This window comes from Drosophila albomicans, chromosome X, assembly GCF_009650485.2.
Source record: "Drosophila albomicans strain 15112-1751.03 chromosome X, ASM965048v2, whole genome shotgun sequence".
Classification (NCBI taxonomy): Eukaryota; Metazoa; Arthropoda; class Insecta; order Diptera; family Drosophilidae; genus Drosophila; species Drosophila albomicans.
The window spans coordinates 14694039-14712144 of NC_047627.2; the positions used below are offsets into that span (position 1 = coordinate 14694039).

The following is an 18106-nucleotide window of genomic DNA, read 5'->3' on the forward strand; positions in this document are numbered from 1 at the left end:
GTATATTCAAAATGTGGTCACACCCCGGTAAATAAAACAAAAACACTTTTTTAACAAGCAAATATCTGAATTCATATAGAATTGCAACTTACTTTAATAATAAATTAATTTCTAATAGTATTATCCAGCTGCAGAAACCCAACGAAAAAATCGGTGTATTAAACAATTTGAAAAACATCGATGCATCGATTTTACCATCGATGTTTCTCCACCTCTAACTATAACCAACACACAAATAAAAAAGTTATCAGCACAAAGTGTTAACAATTGCAATTACAATAGCAACGGCAGCAAGCAGCCGCAACAAATAGGCATTAATTAATTGAAATCACGGACCACAGCCAGAGCAACATCAGTTTTATATACTATCAATAATAACACGATAACGCAAGTTTTGCCAGCTCAAGGAAGCAAAAAAAAGTTGCCACACGGGCGAGAATACAACAACACGTAAAGAAAAGAAAGGAGAAACAAAAGATAAACAAGAGCAGTGGGCAAAATGAGTGCGCTAGCGTCAGCGCACATATTAAATATTAAATCAATATTTGTGGCACTAATCGCAGCCCTGCTAACGGCACCCCATGTCGTCCTGTCGCGCAAACATCACGTGGAAGTGCGCGTAAGTATTGTTATTCTTATTTTTATCTCAGTTTCTTTTTAGTGCTGCGGTAGCCGGTCCGCTATTTACTTATCATATACTATGTAACTAACTATTTGCAGAATGATATGCGACCGTATATTGCGCTGAGCACATTTGGTTTCTACACAAACGGACATTTGGACGTCCAGCTGAGTCGCTTGAGAATTGCCGACGATCAGTCAACGTCGGGTTTGGTAAGTATAAACCGTAAAACACTTTATTTGTGAAGTATAACATTGCTTGACCTATACCATAATTTCAGTTTGGGCTGTCGCTGGACAAAACAACCATTGATCAGTTGAATCCGTATCTGGACTCGCATCAAACCAAATGCATTTTGGAGGAGCCACCTAACAATCAGAACAGCGGTCCCATACTTTTCTTTGTGCTCGATCTCATAGAGTTGAAGTAAGTTTTAACTCTATTCCATCGATGATGATTGTTTTAGTCATTCATATACTTTGCTTTCAGGGTGCGGGTTCATTGCTCCCCAGAGTGGGTCAACATGCATGTCTACAAAAATGTCGCGTATCGCCGCAAACGCAACTCGCATGTGGGCAAGGTTAGCGACACTGCACTCTTTACGCAGCCGCGTGTGCGACGCGCTGTCATGCCCATTGATTCCGAGGAGGCGGTAGATGATCTTGATGATAATTCGGAGGAGAAACCTTTTAAGCCCGACGAAGAGCAATCACCACAGAAACTGTCTTCACCTATTGTAGCGGGCAAGATTGAGGGCGCTGCCAAGCTGAAGTCAGAGGAGCCCACACCATCAATTGCGCTGGCGCCGAAGGATGTGGTAAAGGATGCGCCAATACAGCCAAAGGCATCATCATCGCCAGCCACAGCTGATGCAGTTCCCGCTGCCGCTTTGCCGCCTGCGGCCATAGCCAGCGGTGTGCTAGCAGCGGACTCTGAAGTGGCTGCTGAAGTTGCTCCGGCGCCGCCAGCATCGATTGCTGCAGCTGCCACGTCAAGTAACAGCAACAGCAATAGCAATAGCAAGCTTAGCAACGACGCTGAGGTGGAGCCGGCACTGCCCGTGGATAATTCACCGGGATCCGCGTCGAATTTCTACGAGTCGAACTCGTATCGCCAATCCCAGAACGATTTGTGCAATAATTTCAGTCTGCCGCTGGTTAAGCTAACCGAGGACAACATCAACTATTATAGCTTTAACTTTTCCATGTTTGTGGCAACGCCGCATGACGAGGGCTTGTACAATTTGTATTTCCACGCTTGTCCCAACTACGACAATCCGAAGAAGCTCTCGTTCAATGTAAGTTAGCAAAGACTATATGTTGAGAATTTACTAAATATTGTCTTGCAGGTGGACATTGAGGAGAACAATAATGGCAATTATTTGTCGGCTGGCGAGATGCCTCTACCGGCTTTATACTTTATGATGAGTCTGCTTTTCTTTTTGTCGGGTCTCTTCTGGGTCTTCATACTGAAGAAGAGCAAGTGAGTTTACGTGCTTTATTTGTTTTATCCGAGAACATGTAATTAATGCCCTTTATATTTTTATTAGGCACACCGTTTATAAGATACATTATTTGATGGCTGTGCTGGTTTTCCTCAAGTCGTTGTCATTGATGTTCCATTCCATAAACTATCATTTCATTGAGAAGCGCGGCGAGCATGTGGAAACCTGGGCCATACTCTACTACATTGCCCACTTGCTTAAGGGCGCCGTCTTGTTCATAACCATTGTGCTCATTGGCACTGGCTGGACATTCATTAAACACATACTCTCCGACAAGGACAAGAAGATCTTTATGATTGTCATTCCCCTGCAGGTTTGGAAGCCCCCCAACGCTATACTGTGATATGACTGAATAAACCTCTTTTTCTTTAGGTGCTGGCGAATGTGGCACAAATCATAACGGATGAGTCGGATCAGAGCGATGCCGAGTTTCGCACCTGGTACAAGATTTTCTTCTTTGTGGATCTGCTGTGCTGCTTTGCCATACTGCTGCCCATTGTTTGGTCCATACGGCATCTGCATGAAGCATCCGCCACCGATGGCAAGGCTGCCATCAATCTGCGCAAACTAAAGCTATTCCGGCAATTCTATTTGATGATCATCTGTTACATTTACTTCACCCGCATCATTGTGTATTTGCTGCAGATGACCGTCGTCTTTCAGTATGCCTGGCTCGATGAGATGTTCAGAGAGTGGGCGACATATGTGTTCTTTGTGCTCACCGGCTACAAATTCCGTCCCGTATCATCGCATCCATATTTCACCGTTCCCGATGAGGATGACGATGATGAGGTGGAAGTCTTAACCGAATCGGGACTCACCGAGACGGTGCATCGTGTGAAGCCATTGAATCGATCGGCGCATTCCAATACAATTACAATTATCGAGGGCAACGATGATGAGCGTGAGAATCTGTTGATTGCGAAACGAGAGTCGAGTCATGAGTACGATTAAACAAGAGAAATCACTCGAATCGCGTGCACACATAAAACTACATACACCACATAAAGATAAACCGATAAAGATGCAAATGCAGATGCAGATACATTTACAGATGCCGATGCAGATACAACTACAGATACAGATACAGATATATATATATACGCACTTAATTGCAATCGTACTTTAAGATAGATGGCAATGGAGAGATGCTGAGTTTTTTTTTGGTTAGTTGGCTGTCCGACGATGATAATGACGACCACGATGATGATGTTTAGTTACTAGATAATCCCGCTGCATCCCTAGATGAGAGAAAGAGAGAGAGAGCCCGTCCAACACTATACAAGACGTGTAAATACGAAATGAACTATCTGCATAACAAACCACAAAACCCCCCCCCCCCCAAACAACATGCTCCACCTCCCGCCTCGTGTTCCCAATGCTTCCAACAGATGAAGCAGATGATTGCTTATTGTATATCCCCTCCTCCCTGCCCCCGAAAATCTCGTTTTAAGGCATTATATTGATATAATTTTAAAGGATAACAATAACGATAACAATATAGCTTTAATATTAAATACTTGACTTGACCTCAGAGTCGTAATCACTTTGTTGTTCCATCTACCAATAGGTGCCACTCAACTTGGGCATCAGTTGCACCGTAAAAATCATGTATGTACAAATCGCGGTGACACTCTACGATTGGAGAAATAGAGAGAGAAAGATTAACTGCTGTCCAGATGGTGGAAGATTACATTGACCACTCACGCGTGTCAACAGATAGCTGTCGAGAACGGTGATGCCCAGGCAATCGATGCGTACACCCTGATGGAGCAACTGCAGCGAAAAGTTCTGGATCTGCAGCGAAAGAGCTGGCGACGTGATCACTATGCTGTGCAGCTGATGGGCAATGCGAGGCATGAGTTGCATGCAGCTCTGCGAGACGTAAATAAATGCTGGAATCTCCAGCACAGCCGGCAGCAGTAGATAATAGTCTTAAGCGAAAGAGGAATAGATAAGATAGTTGCCCAATCAGATGATTCACTTACCAATAATGTTGATCTTGTTGTAGAGCGTGTAGTACATAAAATAGCAATCGACAGCGATACGCACATAGATCATCAACAGGACGGTGAGCACAGAATACCTGAAGGCAACCAGAAAACAATTGGCCATCTCATAGATGCGACCATAGATCAATTGCTTGTGGCGCACGCGACGTCGCAGATACTCCTCGAAGCCAGCGAAACTGGCCACATCACTGGCAAACGTCGAGTACTCGGCGAGCAGGGCCAGCTCATGCTCCAGCTGCAGCAGCTGCTGGCGCAACAGTTCCAGATGGAGAACAAACTGTGTGTTCCGCAGATGCACGATGAGCACAAAGGGCTGAAAGGTGCTCCAGAAGAGCACAATATGCCGGCTCATCACCTGCATGCTGGCCAAACTGCACACGAGCAGACCCTCTAGCGACAGCGTGCCATACAAGGTGACCAGGAAGCGCCAATGCTGACGCATCTGTAGGCGCAACGTTGACGCCGGCTGCGGAGCAAGTGTAGCATACAATTGCCAAAAGCGTGCCAGTGGCCGTGGATGCCAAATTGTCTCTGCATAAATGCTGAACACGGCGATCTCGGCGAATCCGTATTTGAGTATATCGTTGAACCAGCCAAAGGCATCGCCCTGGTAGAGAAACACATCCGAGCTGGTCAAGCACACCACAGTCAACGCCGTGAAGCCGATCATCAGGCAACCAGCGAACAGGCGAAACCATTTCGCCCAGTTCTCAGACCATCCATCACCAGGCAGCGGCAGTCCATGCAATCCTAGCAGCTGGTAGAAGCGCAAATGACTGTGCAGCAACTGGCCAATGTTGCCACTCATCGTGTTCTAACCACACTGGACGCGAGGCGACGTCGCCTATCGCTGGCAGGCATCTTTATAAGTAGCCAAAGGACACGCTTCGATGGTCAGCGGCGATTGCAATCCCCATGTTGATTGAATCGACTAATTAGCTGCTTTACAGTACTTTTCATTAGTTGCCACATTTTGAATTTATTAATTAATCTATGTGCATAGATATATAAAATATTTGTTATCCTTAAAATGTATTCATATGTGTATATAATTATATATTATATAATTTTTAATTTGCTTAAATAGTCGTAAAATATAGCAGCAAGTAAATTCGTAAATAAAAATTATTTTAAAATTTTAAAGAATTTGGTTTTTTTATTGGTTACTGGAAACATTTCAAATTTAAAATTGGCGCGCTGGGGTTACACCTGAAAATTAAATTTTTGTGGCATACTTTGAGGGGGCACCAAATTTGCTGAGCATTTGCTTGCTGCTGATTTCTGTTTGCCTGGTATTTCACCAGCTGACTTTAGCACTTTGAAGCCACTTGAAAGTCGCCGCAGCGACAAGCTCAAGTGCCGAAAAATCATTTAAAATACCAGGCCAACATAATTCAACAGCAAGTGAAATCATGAGAATTTTTTTTTTTCAAATTTTAACGGTTACTTGAAAATGTTCAATTGCCCACATCTAAAATGAAACTTTTCGTAGCATACTTTGAGGGTACTCCAAAGTGAGTTGCTGTATTTCTGCTTGCTGCTGACTTATGTTCGCCTGGTACTTCACCGGCTGACTTTGGCACTTTGAAGCCACTTGAAGTCTCCGCGACGACCTTAACTGTTCCGCGACGACCTTAACTGCCAAATTATCATTCATACCAGGCGAACATAATTTATTAGCAAGCAGCATCATGAAAGAAAGAAATCTTAGAGGTTATTTGAAAATTTCGAATTGGCTGCACCTATGTAAAATGAATCTTTTTGTGGCATACTTTGAGGGTGCTCCAAAGTGACTTGCTGTATATCAGCTTGCTGCTGACTTATGTTCGCCTGGTACTTCACCGGCTGACTTGGCACTTACCGAATCGCACAATCTCGGGGCAATCGTGAAGTAATCGCCCGACAATCGCGCAATTCATCTGTTGATGTGACAATTTTTAGCTCTGCACGGCGACTTCAAATGGCCAACAACAACAATAACTACATACTATATATAATTAACTGAAGTTAATTGATACTGAATTATTTTACTTGCTGGTTGTTGTCATTTATATTTATTTTTCAATTACAACGCTACAAATTCTTTAACAAATATATGTATATATATTTTTTCAACACAATTTGAACCCAGAACTTAATTATAATTATAAAATATAATATATAATATATAATATAAATCAAACAAACTGTGTTTAACTCCGAAGCTTTAATTGCCTTACGACTAAAAAAAAATAAGGATTTTATTAAATTAGCATTATAATACGAATTTGGAGAAACTTATTAAACAACTAAAATATGAATATATATATATAAAAAAATTTGATTTAATTTGAAAGCTTTAATCGCCTTAAGACTAAGCAACAAAAAAAAAAAAAAGAATGTGAATAAAGTAACATTATAATTAGAATCTGGAAGAACTCCCTTATAGATAGGGTCCGGTTTGTGGATACCGACTACTACCTAGGCCCTGCACGTGTCCCGCCTTATAGCTATCGACGCCGTTACCGCTATAGCCAGAGCGACTTGCCCAATCCTGGGAGCTGGGACGACGCCGCCGTGTGGGCAATGGACCTGCATAGGCATCAATATCGTCTTCATAGATATCCTGTGGCTGTGTGTGCAGTTGTGGAGATGGTCGGAAACCACTGCTGCTCCCGCCGCCGCCGCTTGGCCCGTAATCGAATAGATATTGCGTCTCTAGGGGCGATTCATCCGGCGCTTCCAGCGTGTGAGCGGGTGCACGAGCTGACGGATAGGAAGGCGGCGTGTAGCTGTAACCCTGATCCAAATCCGAAGGTTCCTCAACGGGCGCTGGCTCTGCATAGGCGCCGCTCAAGTACGGCGCCTTGTTGCGATGCACTCGTCCTGGGGCGGCATAATGATAGCCCACATCGTCATCGTCATCGTCGGGCTGCTGATGATAGTGGTGCTGATGCTGATGCTGCTGCTTATGGTATTGATGTTGTGGTCGCTTGTCAATCACGTGATAAGTGTCCACATCATGCTGTGGTCGCGGCTCATAATCGTAGCCATTGGAACGATGTTTCTCCTCAATGATGGTGTACGTGTTGACCTTCTTTTTGGGCGGCGGAGGTGGCGCCTTTTTGACCACATACGTTTCGCTGAGATGCTCGGCCAGCTCCTTGGCGTGATTAAGATAATCCGCATGCTCGCTCATATGCAGCGGTTTATCCAAGTCCGATAAAATGACGCTCTCCAGCAGCGGACTTGTCTTCAGCTTGGACGGCGGTGGTGCACGTCCGCGTAATCTCTGATGTGGTGGCGCATGGTGGTGAAAGTGATGGATGACTTTGTGCGGTGAGACGGGCTCGGCATCGACGGCAATGCTCGGTGCCTGATCCTTGGGCACGTGCACTTTAATGTGCACATATTCGTTGCCAAAGGCTGACACGACTGCCAGCAGCGACAGCAGCAACAGAGCTGACAACGTTATCAACACCTTACTGCACGGCATCACTTTGATTTCTGGTTTCTAGTTTCTCGATTCTCTTTTTCTTTTTCTTTGGTTGGTTGTTTATTTGTGGTCCACTCTGTCACTCGCTCGTTCGCTCGCTCGTTGTCACATTGCCAAAATTGGTTTAAACCGAAATCTTTCTTTTGTCAAAATTTATATACGGCCAGTCCAACGTTGGCGACTGCGGCGCTCAAACGGGAAATGCGATCCATCGATTTCAATCGATCGGCTTCTTTATACTCTTACTTTTTTCCATTTTACCAGTTACATGCATTTGCTTTGTATGTTGTAACAGCCATTTTGATTTTGTTTTTGCCATTGTTGCGTGTTGCCAGAGTGTCAGACGCAAGTAGTAAATTCACCGTATTGGCAATTCTGACAGCTTCCAATGCGACGGGAAAATGAATGTACTGTGTGGCTGGAAAGCGTATTTCAGAAGAAGCAACTGTAACGGTTGTCATCATTACAAGCAGCATTGGGCCTTTGCTTGGATAGGCGAAGGGGAGGTGGGGTGATTCTTCTTTGCTGTAATCGTCTCCCTCTAGCTGCTGCGATCTGTTTAGCTGGTAACTCTCGCTCTCTTTTACGCACAGCGCGCTAGCGGTTATTGTTATTGGTTTGTGTGTGTTGTTGTTGTGTTTCTTCGTTTTGTTTTAACTTTTGTTTTCATTATTATTGAAATGAAATGCGTCGCAGCCGGCCGCATAAATATTTTTCTAGCCGCCGGCGGCAGCAGCAGCAGCAGCAGCCGTAGCAACAACATTAAAATGTTTATGTATTTATTTTTATTGTTGTTGCATTTTTTGGTGCTTGTCAAACGAAAGTGCGAGACGAGATGAGATGAAAGGAAAGCGAAGCTTCTCTTCAAAATCGAAATCAAACACGATATCGATTATCGATAGCGGCAAAATTTCAAATTTGCTGGGGCTGCGAATTGGATAAATAAAAATAAATATTCTAATTAGAGATTATATAATACTGACAGTATTTGGTATTTGTTTAATCAAAAATTATTAAATGCCTCAACTTTTAATTGTTATGTTAAGCGAAAAACACTGAGAAAGTTGTCGACAAATTGAATGCTATTTATGACCATCATCATTATGATTATCATTATGGCATTTCAGTATTTAATAACAATTAAATACTGCCACGTGGCTGGCAGTAATTTGCTGACAAAATACTAACATATAACAACAAAACGAATTATATGTCATTCTAAAATAATCTTTTCCGAAATCATGTATACAGCAGAAACCAATGAAATGCACGAATCTATAGAAGACAATGCAAATAATAATGAAAAGATTAAGAAGGTAAAAAAGGAACGCAAGAAGAAAGAAAACAGAGGGATCGATGAGGATCACTTGGAGGTAGAACGCTTAGATCTTAGCCCGCATTTTTCCAATAAGCCAATTAAGGTATGTGAATCTCACAAATTGAACTATGATTGGTATGTCGGTGGTTTAAGGAAAAAGTACTGCACCGATATCATTGTCATGCAAGGCACTGAACCAATCAAATTTCATGGATTTTTGTTACGTTTTCATTCCCAACTGTTTGCCCGCCAATTGCTAACTGGATCCCAGATTCTGCTGCCTGAGTGTCCTGTGAGCGCAGAGATTTTGTCCTTGGCCAACGACTGGATGGTCAACGTTAGCATCGAGTGTCCACGTAATTCCATATTTGATCTCATGCAGGTTGCCTACAATTTTTATATGCCACGCCTGCGAATCGATTTATTAAGTTGCTTGGATGATAGAAGCGCATTCAGCACCGAAGACATTGTGCACTTATATTTCAGGGCACAGAAAACGCGAGTCGCCGATGTTAGTATTTTAATGCTGCATGCGGTGGGCCAACATTTTCTCTTGATCGTTCACACGGATGAGTTTCGTGATTTGGAGTGGCATGCCTTGCGTGATTTACTCCACTCGAGTCTGTTGTATGTGCACTCGGAGATTGAGGTGTTGTACTCGGTGTTCATTTGGCTCTACACCGCGTACGATGATCGCATTAATGATCTGGCCGGTGTGCTGGAAGGAGTGCGCTTCCAGCAGATGCCGCCCGTATTTCTTGTTACACTGGGCACATTGCTGACGGAGCTGGACGTCGAACTGGCCGATAAACTATGTCCCAATATGCAGATGGGAATGTTGATTCAACAGGAATGCTATCAGTGTGACATTGAAGTGGGCAATGGAGTGGAATTGGAACGAGTCTGGATCGAAGATCCCGAGTGTCCATATCTCAACGATGTCAAGAAGGGGAAATATATCGATCATGAAGTATTTTTGAAGTACGTAGAGAGACTCACTAATTTGGATGCTTTCACATCGCGCATCTACGTTAAGAGTAACAAGAATGTTTTGCAATTAACAGAAATTTCGCAAAGTGAGTGAATTGAAAGCAAAATCCAAAAGCAGCAAAGTATAATGATTATTGTCAATTCATCTGAAATAACAACATGTGACATACTAAAAGGCGTAAGTAAAGCGCTTTATCATTTTAAATCTCTCTATATGTCTCTTTTTCTAGTTCTTCAATATATTAATCAGAAATTCAGCAATTGCCTGTCCTTGACTCTTGACTGCGAATAAGTTGTCAACAGACCAGGCGGGCATAGCTGACGTATACGTAATTTATGCATGCAAAATCCAACCCAATTAAATAATTTCGAACACACAAAGAAAAGAAACGGAAACAATGAAGCACAAAACGAGTTTCCATGGAAAGCAGCGCCACATAACAATAACAATAACAATGACAGTGACAGTGACACTACGCTACATATATTAGGCATGGTTAGTTTTAGTCATAATATATGTATATAACGGCATATTACGTATACGTTGAAGAACACAAAAAAAAAAGCAAAACAAAACAAACGAAATTTGTTTATCTCAATTCCAATTCTTTAGCAGAGACAAACATCTTCGTTATCGTCGGTGAAAATATAAATACAAACGTTCATTACGTTCTGTGTTTTGCACAAAACAAAAGAAAAGAAAACTTAGGAAAAGTTGTGCAAATTTTTGCTTTACATAAACACATTCACAAAAAATTCAAACATTGTTTTATTCATATTGTGTTGTTGATTAAATTAAATTAATAAATAATTTATACATGCAAATTAAAATTGAAATCAAAACTATCGATTTTAGCATGCTGCTTTAATCGATATCAGTGCCAGCTGAGTTGCTGAACGCCGCTGATGTATATGTATTGGAAAGCCATGAATTATCATCATTGTGTTGCATATAATCAATAGTTCAACTTAATGCATATATTTTTCCAATTAAAATGATTATAATTATAATAATAATAAATATTTAAATATTCAAATTTTATTTCAATGCAAACTTACCGCTTAGCTCGCTATTTGTATCGATACTTCAGCCCGCATGGCATGACTGTTGCATATTCTGCACGTCTGGCAACGCCACAAACAGCTGTGCGCCGCTGTTATTAGTGCGTGCATTTACTGTTTTTGTTTTTGTCCCTGACATAACGCCGAATGTGTAAATCTCGACAAGTGATGAATTAAACCATAGTCAAAACATGCTGTGGATTACAAGGATAAGCTTGCAACGTGGCCTGGCCATCGTGCAGCAGGCGCAACGTCCGCTGCTGTACCGTGGCATACGCACAGCGCCCACAATGCCGGCTCGTCTCTTCGTCGATGCGGAGAATCAGTATGCGCACAGCATTTTGTCCGGCTCCCTCAAGCCGTACCAAATTGCACGTATTGGCGACTTATTCAACAATGCAGCGGCCAGCTGCGAAGAGGCGCCACAACATGTGCTAGCGCCCAATGAGCATAGAACAAAACCTGCCGATTTGTACGAGGATCTGTTGGCGCTCGTTCAGTTTTGCTCCCAGACGCAAACGCAGATCAGTGACGAACGCTTTGCGGACTTTGTGCGCATCTTCTGTGAGGAATTGCACCGTCTCAGTGACGAACAGTTAGTGGGCTCGCTGCGCAGTCTGCAACAGTTGCCCACACCGGAGTCCACGAAAACGGCCAACTACATGGAACTGTGGAACACGCTGGACATCGAGTGCTGTCGCCGCATCGAGGGCTGGTCAAGTGCCCAGCTGCTGCTGGTGAGCGATGCCTGGTATCAGCTGGGATTGGTGCGCATCGGTGAATTTGTGTGGTTGGCGCTGCGCAAGCTGGGACGCAAGGTGCGCAAGTTGCCGCCGGAGCAATTGGTGCAATCGATGTTTCTATGCAATCTGTTGCGCCGACCGGTGTTCGAGATGTTCGACTTCGAGCACAATCTGGCACAGTGTGTGCAACAGATGACACTCCCGGAGTTGGGCGTCATGGCGATGGGTTTCTTCAAGACACAGACACCCATCCGGAATCCGGAGTTGTTGCAGCAGCTCTTCGACCGCCTGGAGGCGCAACTGGACACCGTCGAGGACATTACGCTGGTGGCGCTGCTCAAGATCTTGCGCTACAGCAGCAAGCTGCAGCAAGTGGATGCGGTGAATCATTTGCTGAACGCGTTGCAGCCACAAGTGGAGCGCGTCTCCCTTCTAACGTGTCTCCACATGGCGCTGCTTGGCTGCGAGCTGCAGACGTGCAACGATGAGCTCGTCGAGCGCATACTTCTGCGCTTCGAGCACTCCCTGGACGAGGCGCGTCTGAAGGATTTGGAGCGCATTTGTCTGGTAATTGCACTGTTCAATTTGCGCACACCCAGTGGTGTGGAGCACCGTCTGGTGCAGCGGGTGCCGCAGCTGCTGCGCAGTCGCATCGATGAGATCCTACGCTATCCACGTTGCTACACCAATTGCCTGCAATTCCTCAGCATGCGGCAAGTCTGCGATATCGAGCTGTTGACCGTGGCGCTCGAGCCGCGCTTCGTGCGTCACGTCTATCGCAGCGGGATGCCGGGCCGGGAGTACTTCCATCTGGACAGCTTGGCCCAGCTGCTGGGCGCGGAGTACACGGGTGCGTTCCTCACCGAGAAGCAGCGCCAGCAAATGGGCAAATTGTACACACAATATGTGCCCGATGGCAACTTCAAGCTGAACAAAACAGATCGCGTTATGCTGGAGATTCGCGATGCTCTCGGCAGTCTGCTGCGCACTCACGTCCATGCCAAGCATCTGTTGCCCCACTTTGATCGCTGTGATCTTGTCGTCTGCTACGATCGCCAGCAGCAGCGCGTGTTGCCCTTGAGTGCTGACTGCCCAGCGGATTACACTGGTGTCCTGTTGACGCGGCAGCATCTGCTCGGCGAGCGGGAGGCGCCGCATGTGGAGACCCTTGCGGTTGTCGTCGCGGGGTGGAATAATGTGATCAGGGACAAGGAGCGGCCGACGGGACAGTTTGCCATGAAATTGCAGCAGTTGCGGCAGATGGGACACAAACCCGTTGTGGTGAGTTGCGGTTCGAAACTTGACTACCATGTCTTAGGATCGTATAGAGAATGATTTTTGTATTCTTTTGATATTTGAGCAAAAAGTTAAGAGCGATTTATGCAGCTCATCTCTCAATTCCAGATTGAACTTTGACTATAAATTTCAATATTTTTGTAGGCAATATTTTTGGTATATAGAAAATAACCTTTGTAGTATTGGATATTTACTAAAAGCATTGAGTATTTACTTATTTAAATTCAACTAAGTCCTAAGGTTTGTTTTCATACATTGCACTGTTTTATAGTATTCAAATTTGCAAATTTTACAAGTTTAGACAAAGTTATTTTTCTTTTTTTTTCAAACTGAAACTTTTTGGTTTTGTTTCTTATAACTATTGCACACTTTTTAACATTTTACATTCCTGAGAGTCTTCCACTTTGTGTAAGAAATAGCTAACTTGAACTTTTCAACATTTTTTATTAACGTACAAAAAGAGCTGAACTTATTGCTAAGCTTTGGGTTTGGAAATTGCATTCCCAGACATATTAAAAATGTCTATATTTTTTTTCTTCTTTCTAACGAAAAAAAAAACAATAATATATATAAAAAAAAAAAAAACAGATCTATTGGCATGAATGGCGCGAACTGGAAACGTCAGCGGATCGTCAGGACTTTCTGAAGCGTCGGCTGCGCCAGGCGGCCAACATATGACAGGCGAAGGGCAAGGATGTGGAAGGGCGGGCAGAGGAGCACTGTCTGAATGTGAATGTGGAAGATGATGAGGATCAGGATGGCAGCAACGACTCGAGTAAACAATGCATAATCTTAAGGTGATGTTAATGATAATCGTAATAATAACAACAGAGCCACAATAGTCATAAGAATGTCGATATCTTTTCTTTCGTTCTTTTTTTGGTTGCATTTCCAATTATTGTTTTATTGGATGACCGCCCGCGGTCACGTCCAGCAGGAGACAGGGATGAATGTGGGGGGAAAGGTGGTTCTGGGGATGTCCCTTTCAGAGCGTAGCTCCATGAAGCGCCTTCTTTGTGTACTCGTAAACAACGAACAGGGTGGCGGTGGCCGGAATGGTGCGCAGCACAGATGGCAGCAATCCCCGATAGAGGGCGAGCACGCCCTCGCGCCGCACAATGTCCGCGCCCACGGTGAACATGCCTTCGTTGAGGTTCTTCACCTGGATGCGGCTCTTGATCACATCCGCTGGAAATGTGGAGGTCCACAGACAAACGCCGCCAATGGCGCCAGCAACCATTGTGCGGAATGGTCCAATTTCGTCCTTCGTCTGTCCCTCTCTGCAAAAAGGAGTTTGAATGTATTTTGTATAGAATTTAGAATATGAGAGATCGATCTAGACTTACTTGCGCAGCAGTTCACGTGTGCCCTCGTAGCTGCCAAAGAAGAAAAAGTAGCCGGGCATCTCGCGTATGAACGTTGAACCGAGGCCACGATAGAAGCCTCGAATGCCTAGAAAAAGAGGGAGAGAAAGAGAGCATTATACTTTATGATGTGTTCCTATATTTCAGTCTATAAACTGAGCTCGTAAATTGTAGTAATTGAGAGTACATACAAATTCTAAAACATAATTAATCGACTTATAGTCAATCAAGAGTAATAACCATGAAATTTGGCAGCTCTAGCTCTTATAGCTACTTAGAGAAACACGTTACAGCAGACGGACAGACAGAACGCCGGATATTTGTAATACCCTTCTACGTTGTAAGTGCGTAACCGTAATTTCTGAGTGACGTCAGCGAGTGGTCAAGTTCGTGTGGCAAAGCGCGGCGCGTGGAAAATAACAGTTGAGCTGGCACGTGAGGCCAGCTTTGGTTCTATTTATAGACACTCAACTAGACCCCCATCAATCCCACATCATCATCATCATCATGAGACCGGGGGGATTGCATGGTCATTGTGGGTTCTCTTATCTCAATAATGCGACTGTCCGCGTGCCAGGCGCGAATGAAACAGCAATCGCAAAACAAATATTTCCCTAGTCAAAATGAGAGTAGCTTGACTTTCGGATGGGGAAGCGCATCTCAATCGAGACTTGTCTGTCAATCAAATAGGAAAAAAAAACTCGAAGATTTTGTAAAAATTTCCACTTGCCTACACTGATAACAAGTCGCATCTCTCTTCCTCAATCTCTCGCACTTGAAACGAGCATTATCCATATTTACAATTCACAATACGCACTCGAACAGACTCATTGTTCATTCATAAAAGCAAGCCACGATTATGCTCTGGATATAATGAAGAATACGAATTGAAAGCGTGAGGCTTAAAGAGTTGGAAAATTTCCTATTTCTATTTATAGATCGAATCATTAATGTATTTCGAGTAACATTGAAGTCTCATCATTAAATAAGCTGTAAAAAAGTTGTTGTTTGGCATATATCTGATTGTTTCAAATAAAAATAAATATAAATATAAAATAATATATCCACGATCTAGAATTTCAATAAATGAATTCTGCTTTACAATATAAATCATATACAAATGTACATATATCTGATATCTGAAATCAACATTTATGATATTTTAGTGCTTTTATAGAGATTTTAATCATATTATTAACGATTTCTTTAAAGCTTCTTGGTTGTATCATTTAGAAAAGTAATTTTGCAAATTTTTTTAAATATAAAAGAAGATGAAATGCATATGTAAAATTGTGTTCTGCATTAAGAGATTACGAGAAGTGAACGATCACCGGAAGTCGATGATCTCCACTCTCCAGCTGCATATCAGAGTTGACAAAACCATTGCCAGCAGCAGAGCATATAAATTTGGCAACGATCTGGCAACGCCAATAGCGAAATGGGCGGCAGCTGATTAGATGGATTTTGATGTGTGGCGTATCGCGATTAAATTATGAATTATGGAGAAATCACACATGAGAAGAAATAAACAACTCAGATAGCAAAAGTTCGTTAACACACGCATATATGTACACACAATCTAATCGGAGACTGTGACAAAATATAATCGATTATGATTAGAACTAAAACTCACCTTCGGTGCGCCAGATGTAACGCGTGAGGGTCCATGGAGTGCGTATATCGGCTGTTTGTGTGGGCTCCACAAATTGTTTCATATCGCGCAGCGCTTGCAGTTTGCACTTGATCAGCTCGGTGGGACAGAGTGTGAGGGTGGAGAAGCAGGCGGCCAAGGAACCCGCGCATGCATTTTCAGTTGTGGTTAATTCGCTGGCCAACTCCTTCCCAACCACATAGGTGACAAACTTTTGACAGCCACCATAGGCGGCAAATAGCACCGAATTTTCAGCGACATTGGCAAACACCGCCGGCACTGAGCCAGCGTAGAGGCCGCGCATAACACCATCTCGTTGATAGGTGGTCACGAAGCAATCAAGCATGCCCTTGTACTTCTCTGGGAATGTTTGCATCTTCACCTTAACCGTATCCAATGGCTGTGAGACATAGACCTGTGCCGCGCCACCTGTTGCCCATGTGCGCCGAAAGAGAGTGAAAGTAAACAATGTAGAATCGTGTATCGATTGTCAAGTATCGATGAGTATCGAGAACAATCGCAGCTTGGCTTACCTAAGGAGCCGGCAAAAAAGTCTATTAGCCCCGAAACGAAGTTAATGTTGTTGCCGGTGCTGCCCCCATGCATGTCTAAATGCAAAATGAATGACAAGAATCTACCGACTAACCGCAAGAGTCGCAGTCGAATATCCGCACATGATTTGAGCACACCAAGTAAACTGAATTTGCTCGACTCTCCCCCTTTACCGTCGCTTTTGCCATCTCTGCCGTCGTCGCTCTTTTCATCGCGCACAGCCTTCTCATATGCCTCGGCGATTTGCTCTGGCGTCATCAGCAGTATGCCGCTGCCCACAGTGCTCGTGCTGATATCGGGCGGCAGAGGCGGCATCGGTTTGCTCGCTTTGCTCTTTTTACTCGCCGTTGGCATTGTTGTTGCGGCCAACGTCGACGCGGCGCTCTCTGTTTTCTGTTGTTGGTACGCATCGTTCTTGCTGTTGTTGTTTTTCGCCTCTCTTGGCGGCGTCAACGTCGCAGCGGTTATCTCTGCCGCCGTTGGCGACATATATATTTATAATATTTTGATGTGTGTGTATGTATGTGTGTGGGCTTGTTGTCGTGCTCCCAACCAATTAAATGTGTTGTTGCTATTTCATTCATGGAGTTGGGTATTGCGTCATGATAACGCTCGCAGCTCAGCAACAAGCTCTTTTGCTCTTCCTCCGTTTTCAACTCTCTCTATCCTTATCTGACTCGTGCTACTGTTCTTTACTACCACCTCTGCTGCTTGTTGCTCTCGCACTCGCCAAATGCTATCGCTATCGTTATCGATATTACGATCTCTATCGAATTCGCCTCCGTTTAGTTGTCCGATGTTGTCGATGTCGATGTCACTGCGCATTAACTTTTTGCCGTTAACGTTTAAATGCAAATGTAAAACAAAATCCATGAACATTTTGTTTCAGCCGGAATTTAGAAGGAAGAAAACCTAAAGTAATGAAAGTACGTACATTGTAAAATGTTTTCGATGTAAATAACTACTTAAAAATGTACGACAATTTTACTGATTAATGCATAAATTGAAACTAATTGACATGTAATTCAAATGTACAACTTCCAAACATCGACTGATCCACGAGACTCTTGTCCTTAACAGCTGTTAAATGGATTTAACATAGTTTAAGTTTAACATGCTGTTAATCATAGTACGACGCTGCTGTTAATCGACGGTAACGGAAACGGTTTGTTTTTTGGTTTTCAAATTGTTTTCATTCAAATAATTTGTCGTTTTTATTAATAATCGATAATTTTATTACACCATATGTAAATATCATTTTATCAGCGTTTTCAATGTGTTTACGTTTACTGGCGATCCATCTTTCATTCAGCACTATGTTTATATACGTTCCCACACCATTATTATCATTGGGATCCATGTCATCTATTCAATGTGTGTACCTGTGTGTGTGTGTGTGTCTGTGTGTGTTGAATGTTCGTTTGTATGCATGTATATATCGCCATTGAAATTAATAATTTAATAATTTACATGAAATTATATGCATTAATTCATTTACTCGCTATATTTATATATCT

General features: G+C 43.3%; 6 protein-coding genes across 7 annotated transcripts; 3 read left to right on the forward strand and 3 right to left on the reverse strand.

The window, feature by feature from the left end:
• Positions 1 to 127: 127 nt before the first annotated feature.
• Positions 128 to 4204, forward strand: LOC117572338 (protein GPR107). Of its 2 annotated transcripts, XR_007954716.1 has the most exons (8): positions 128 to 619; positions 721 to 834; positions 903 to 1048; positions 1112 to 1919; positions 1971 to 2104; positions 2172 to 2439; positions 2499 to 3416; positions 3697 to 4204. XR_007954716.1 is itself a non-coding variant. In XM_034255083.2 (7 exons), the coding sequence occupies exons 1-7, from the start codon at positions 500 to 502 to the stop codon at positions 3078 to 3080; spliced, it is 2172 nt and encodes a 723-aa protein (XP_034110974.1). In that variant the 5' UTR covers positions 128 to 499; the 3' UTR covers positions 3081 to 3463. The 2 variants fall into 2 exon arrangements, 1 of the variants encoding a protein (XP_034110974.1); XM_034255083.2 differs by lacking the exon at positions 3697 to 4204 and having other exon boundaries at positions 2499 to 3463.
• Positions 3687 to 4946, reverse strand: LOC117572343 (gustatory receptor 8a). The gene is made up of 3 exons (XM_034255097.1): positions 4115 to 4946; positions 3834 to 4060; positions 3687 to 3761 (listed from the first exon to the last, which is right to left on the reverse strand). The coding sequence occupies exons 1-3, from the start codon at positions 4944 to 4946 to the stop codon at positions 3687 to 3689; spliced, it is 1134 nt and encodes a 377-aa protein (XP_034110988.1).
• Positions 4947 to 6510: 1564 nt separating this feature from the next.
• On the reverse strand, positions 6511 to 11045 carry LOC117567350 (uncharacterized). The gene is made up of 2 exons (XM_034247287.2): positions 10981 to 11045; positions 6511 to 8540 (listed from the first exon to the last, which is right to left on the reverse strand). The coding sequence occupies exon 2, from the start codon at positions 7611 to 7613 to the stop codon at positions 6561 to 6563; it is 1053 nt and encodes a 350-aa protein (XP_034103178.1). The 5' UTR covers positions 7614 to 8540; positions 10981 to 11045; the 3' UTR covers positions 6511 to 6560.
• On the forward strand, positions 8855 to 10727 carry LOC117567344 (uncharacterized). Its single transcript, XM_052004211.1, has 3 exons — positions 8855 to 9034; positions 9203 to 10099; positions 10152 to 10727. The coding sequence occupies exons 1-2, from the start codon at positions 8855 to 8857 to the stop codon at positions 10013 to 10015; spliced, it is 993 nt and encodes a 330-aa protein (XP_051860171.1). The 3' UTR covers positions 10016 to 10099; positions 10152 to 10727.
• Positions 11046 to 11142: 97 nt separating the features above from the next.
• Positions 11143 to 13873, forward strand: LOC117572539 (FAST kinase domain-containing protein 5, mitochondrial). Its single transcript, XM_034255412.2, has 2 exons — positions 11143 to 13007; positions 13611 to 13873. Exons 1-2 carry the CDS (start codon positions 11175 to 11177, stop codon positions 13698 to 13700), a joined length of 1923 nt encoding a protein of 640 aa, XP_034111303.1. The 5' UTR covers positions 11143 to 11174; the 3' UTR covers positions 13701 to 13873.
• On the reverse strand, positions 13862 to 17588 carry LOC117572546 (mitochondrial ornithine transporter 1). The gene is made up of 4 exons (XM_034255421.2): positions 16571 to 17588; positions 16020 to 16466; positions 14369 to 14474; positions 13862 to 14302 (listed from the first exon to the last, which is right to left on the reverse strand). The coding sequence occupies exons 1-4, from the start codon at positions 17076 to 17078 to the stop codon at positions 14008 to 14010; spliced, it is 1356 nt and encodes a 451-aa protein (XP_034111312.1). The 5' UTR covers positions 17079 to 17588; the 3' UTR covers positions 13862 to 14007.
• Positions 17589 to 18106: the final 518 nt, after the last annotated feature.

Bases quoted from the DNA above. Each gene is read 5' to 3' on its own strand.
- LOC117572338 (XM_034255083.2), top strand. From the start codon at position 500: ATGAGTGCGCTAGCGTCAGCGCACATATTAAATATTAAATCAATATTT. The intron at 1,920-1,970 runs GTAAGTTAGCAA...ATTGTCTTGCAG, and splicing joins CGAAGAAGCTCTCGTTCAAT to GTGGACATTGAGGAGAACAA. The intron at 2,440-2,498 runs GTTTGGAAGCCC...CTTTTTCTTTAG, and splicing joins TGATTGTCATTCCCCTGCAG to GTGCTGGCGAATGTGGCACA.
- LOC117572343 (XM_034255097.1), bottom strand. From the start codon at position 4,946: ATGAGTGGCAACATTGGCCAGTTGCTGCACAGTCATTTGCGCTTCTAC. The intron at 4,061-4,114 runs GTAAGTGAATCA...CTTTCGCTTAAG, and splicing joins CAACAAGATCAACATTATTG to ACTATTATCTACTGCTGCCG. The intron at 3,762-3,833 runs GTGAGTGGTCAA...CTCCAATCGTAG, and splicing joins ACAGCTATCTGTTGACACGC to AGTGTCACCGCGATTTGTAC.
- LOC117567350 (XM_034247287.2), bottom strand. From the start codon at position 7,613: ATGCCGTGCAGTAAGGTGTTGATAACGTTGTCAGCTCTGTTGCTGCTG.
- LOC117567344 (XM_052004211.1), top strand. From the start codon at position 8,855: ATGTATACAGCAGAAACCAATGAAATGCACGAATCTATAGAAGACAAT. The intron at 9,035-9,202 runs GTATGTGAATCT...ACTGGATCCCAG, and splicing joins TTTCCAATAAGCCAATTAAG to ATTCTGCTGCCTGAGTGTCC.
- LOC117572539 (XM_034255412.2), top strand. From the start codon at position 11,175: ATGCTGTGGATTACAAGGATAAGCTTGCAACGTGGCCTGGCCATCGTG. The intron at 13,008-13,610 runs GTGAGTTGCGGT...AAAAAAAAACAG, and splicing joins TGGGACACAAACCCGTTGTG to ATCTATTGGCATGAATGGCG.
- LOC117572546 (XM_034255421.2), bottom strand. From the start codon at position 17,078: ATGTCGCCAACGGCGGCAGAGATAACCGCTGCGACGTTGACGCCGCCA. The intron at 16,467-16,570 runs GTAAGCCAAGCT...CATGGGCAACAG, and splicing joins CTTTTTTGCCGGCTCCTTAG to GTGGCGCGGCACAGGTCTAT. The intron at 14,303-14,368 runs GTAAGTCTAGAT...TCCTTTTTGCAG, and splicing joins ACACGTGAACTGCTGCGCAA to AGAGGGACAGACGAAGGACG.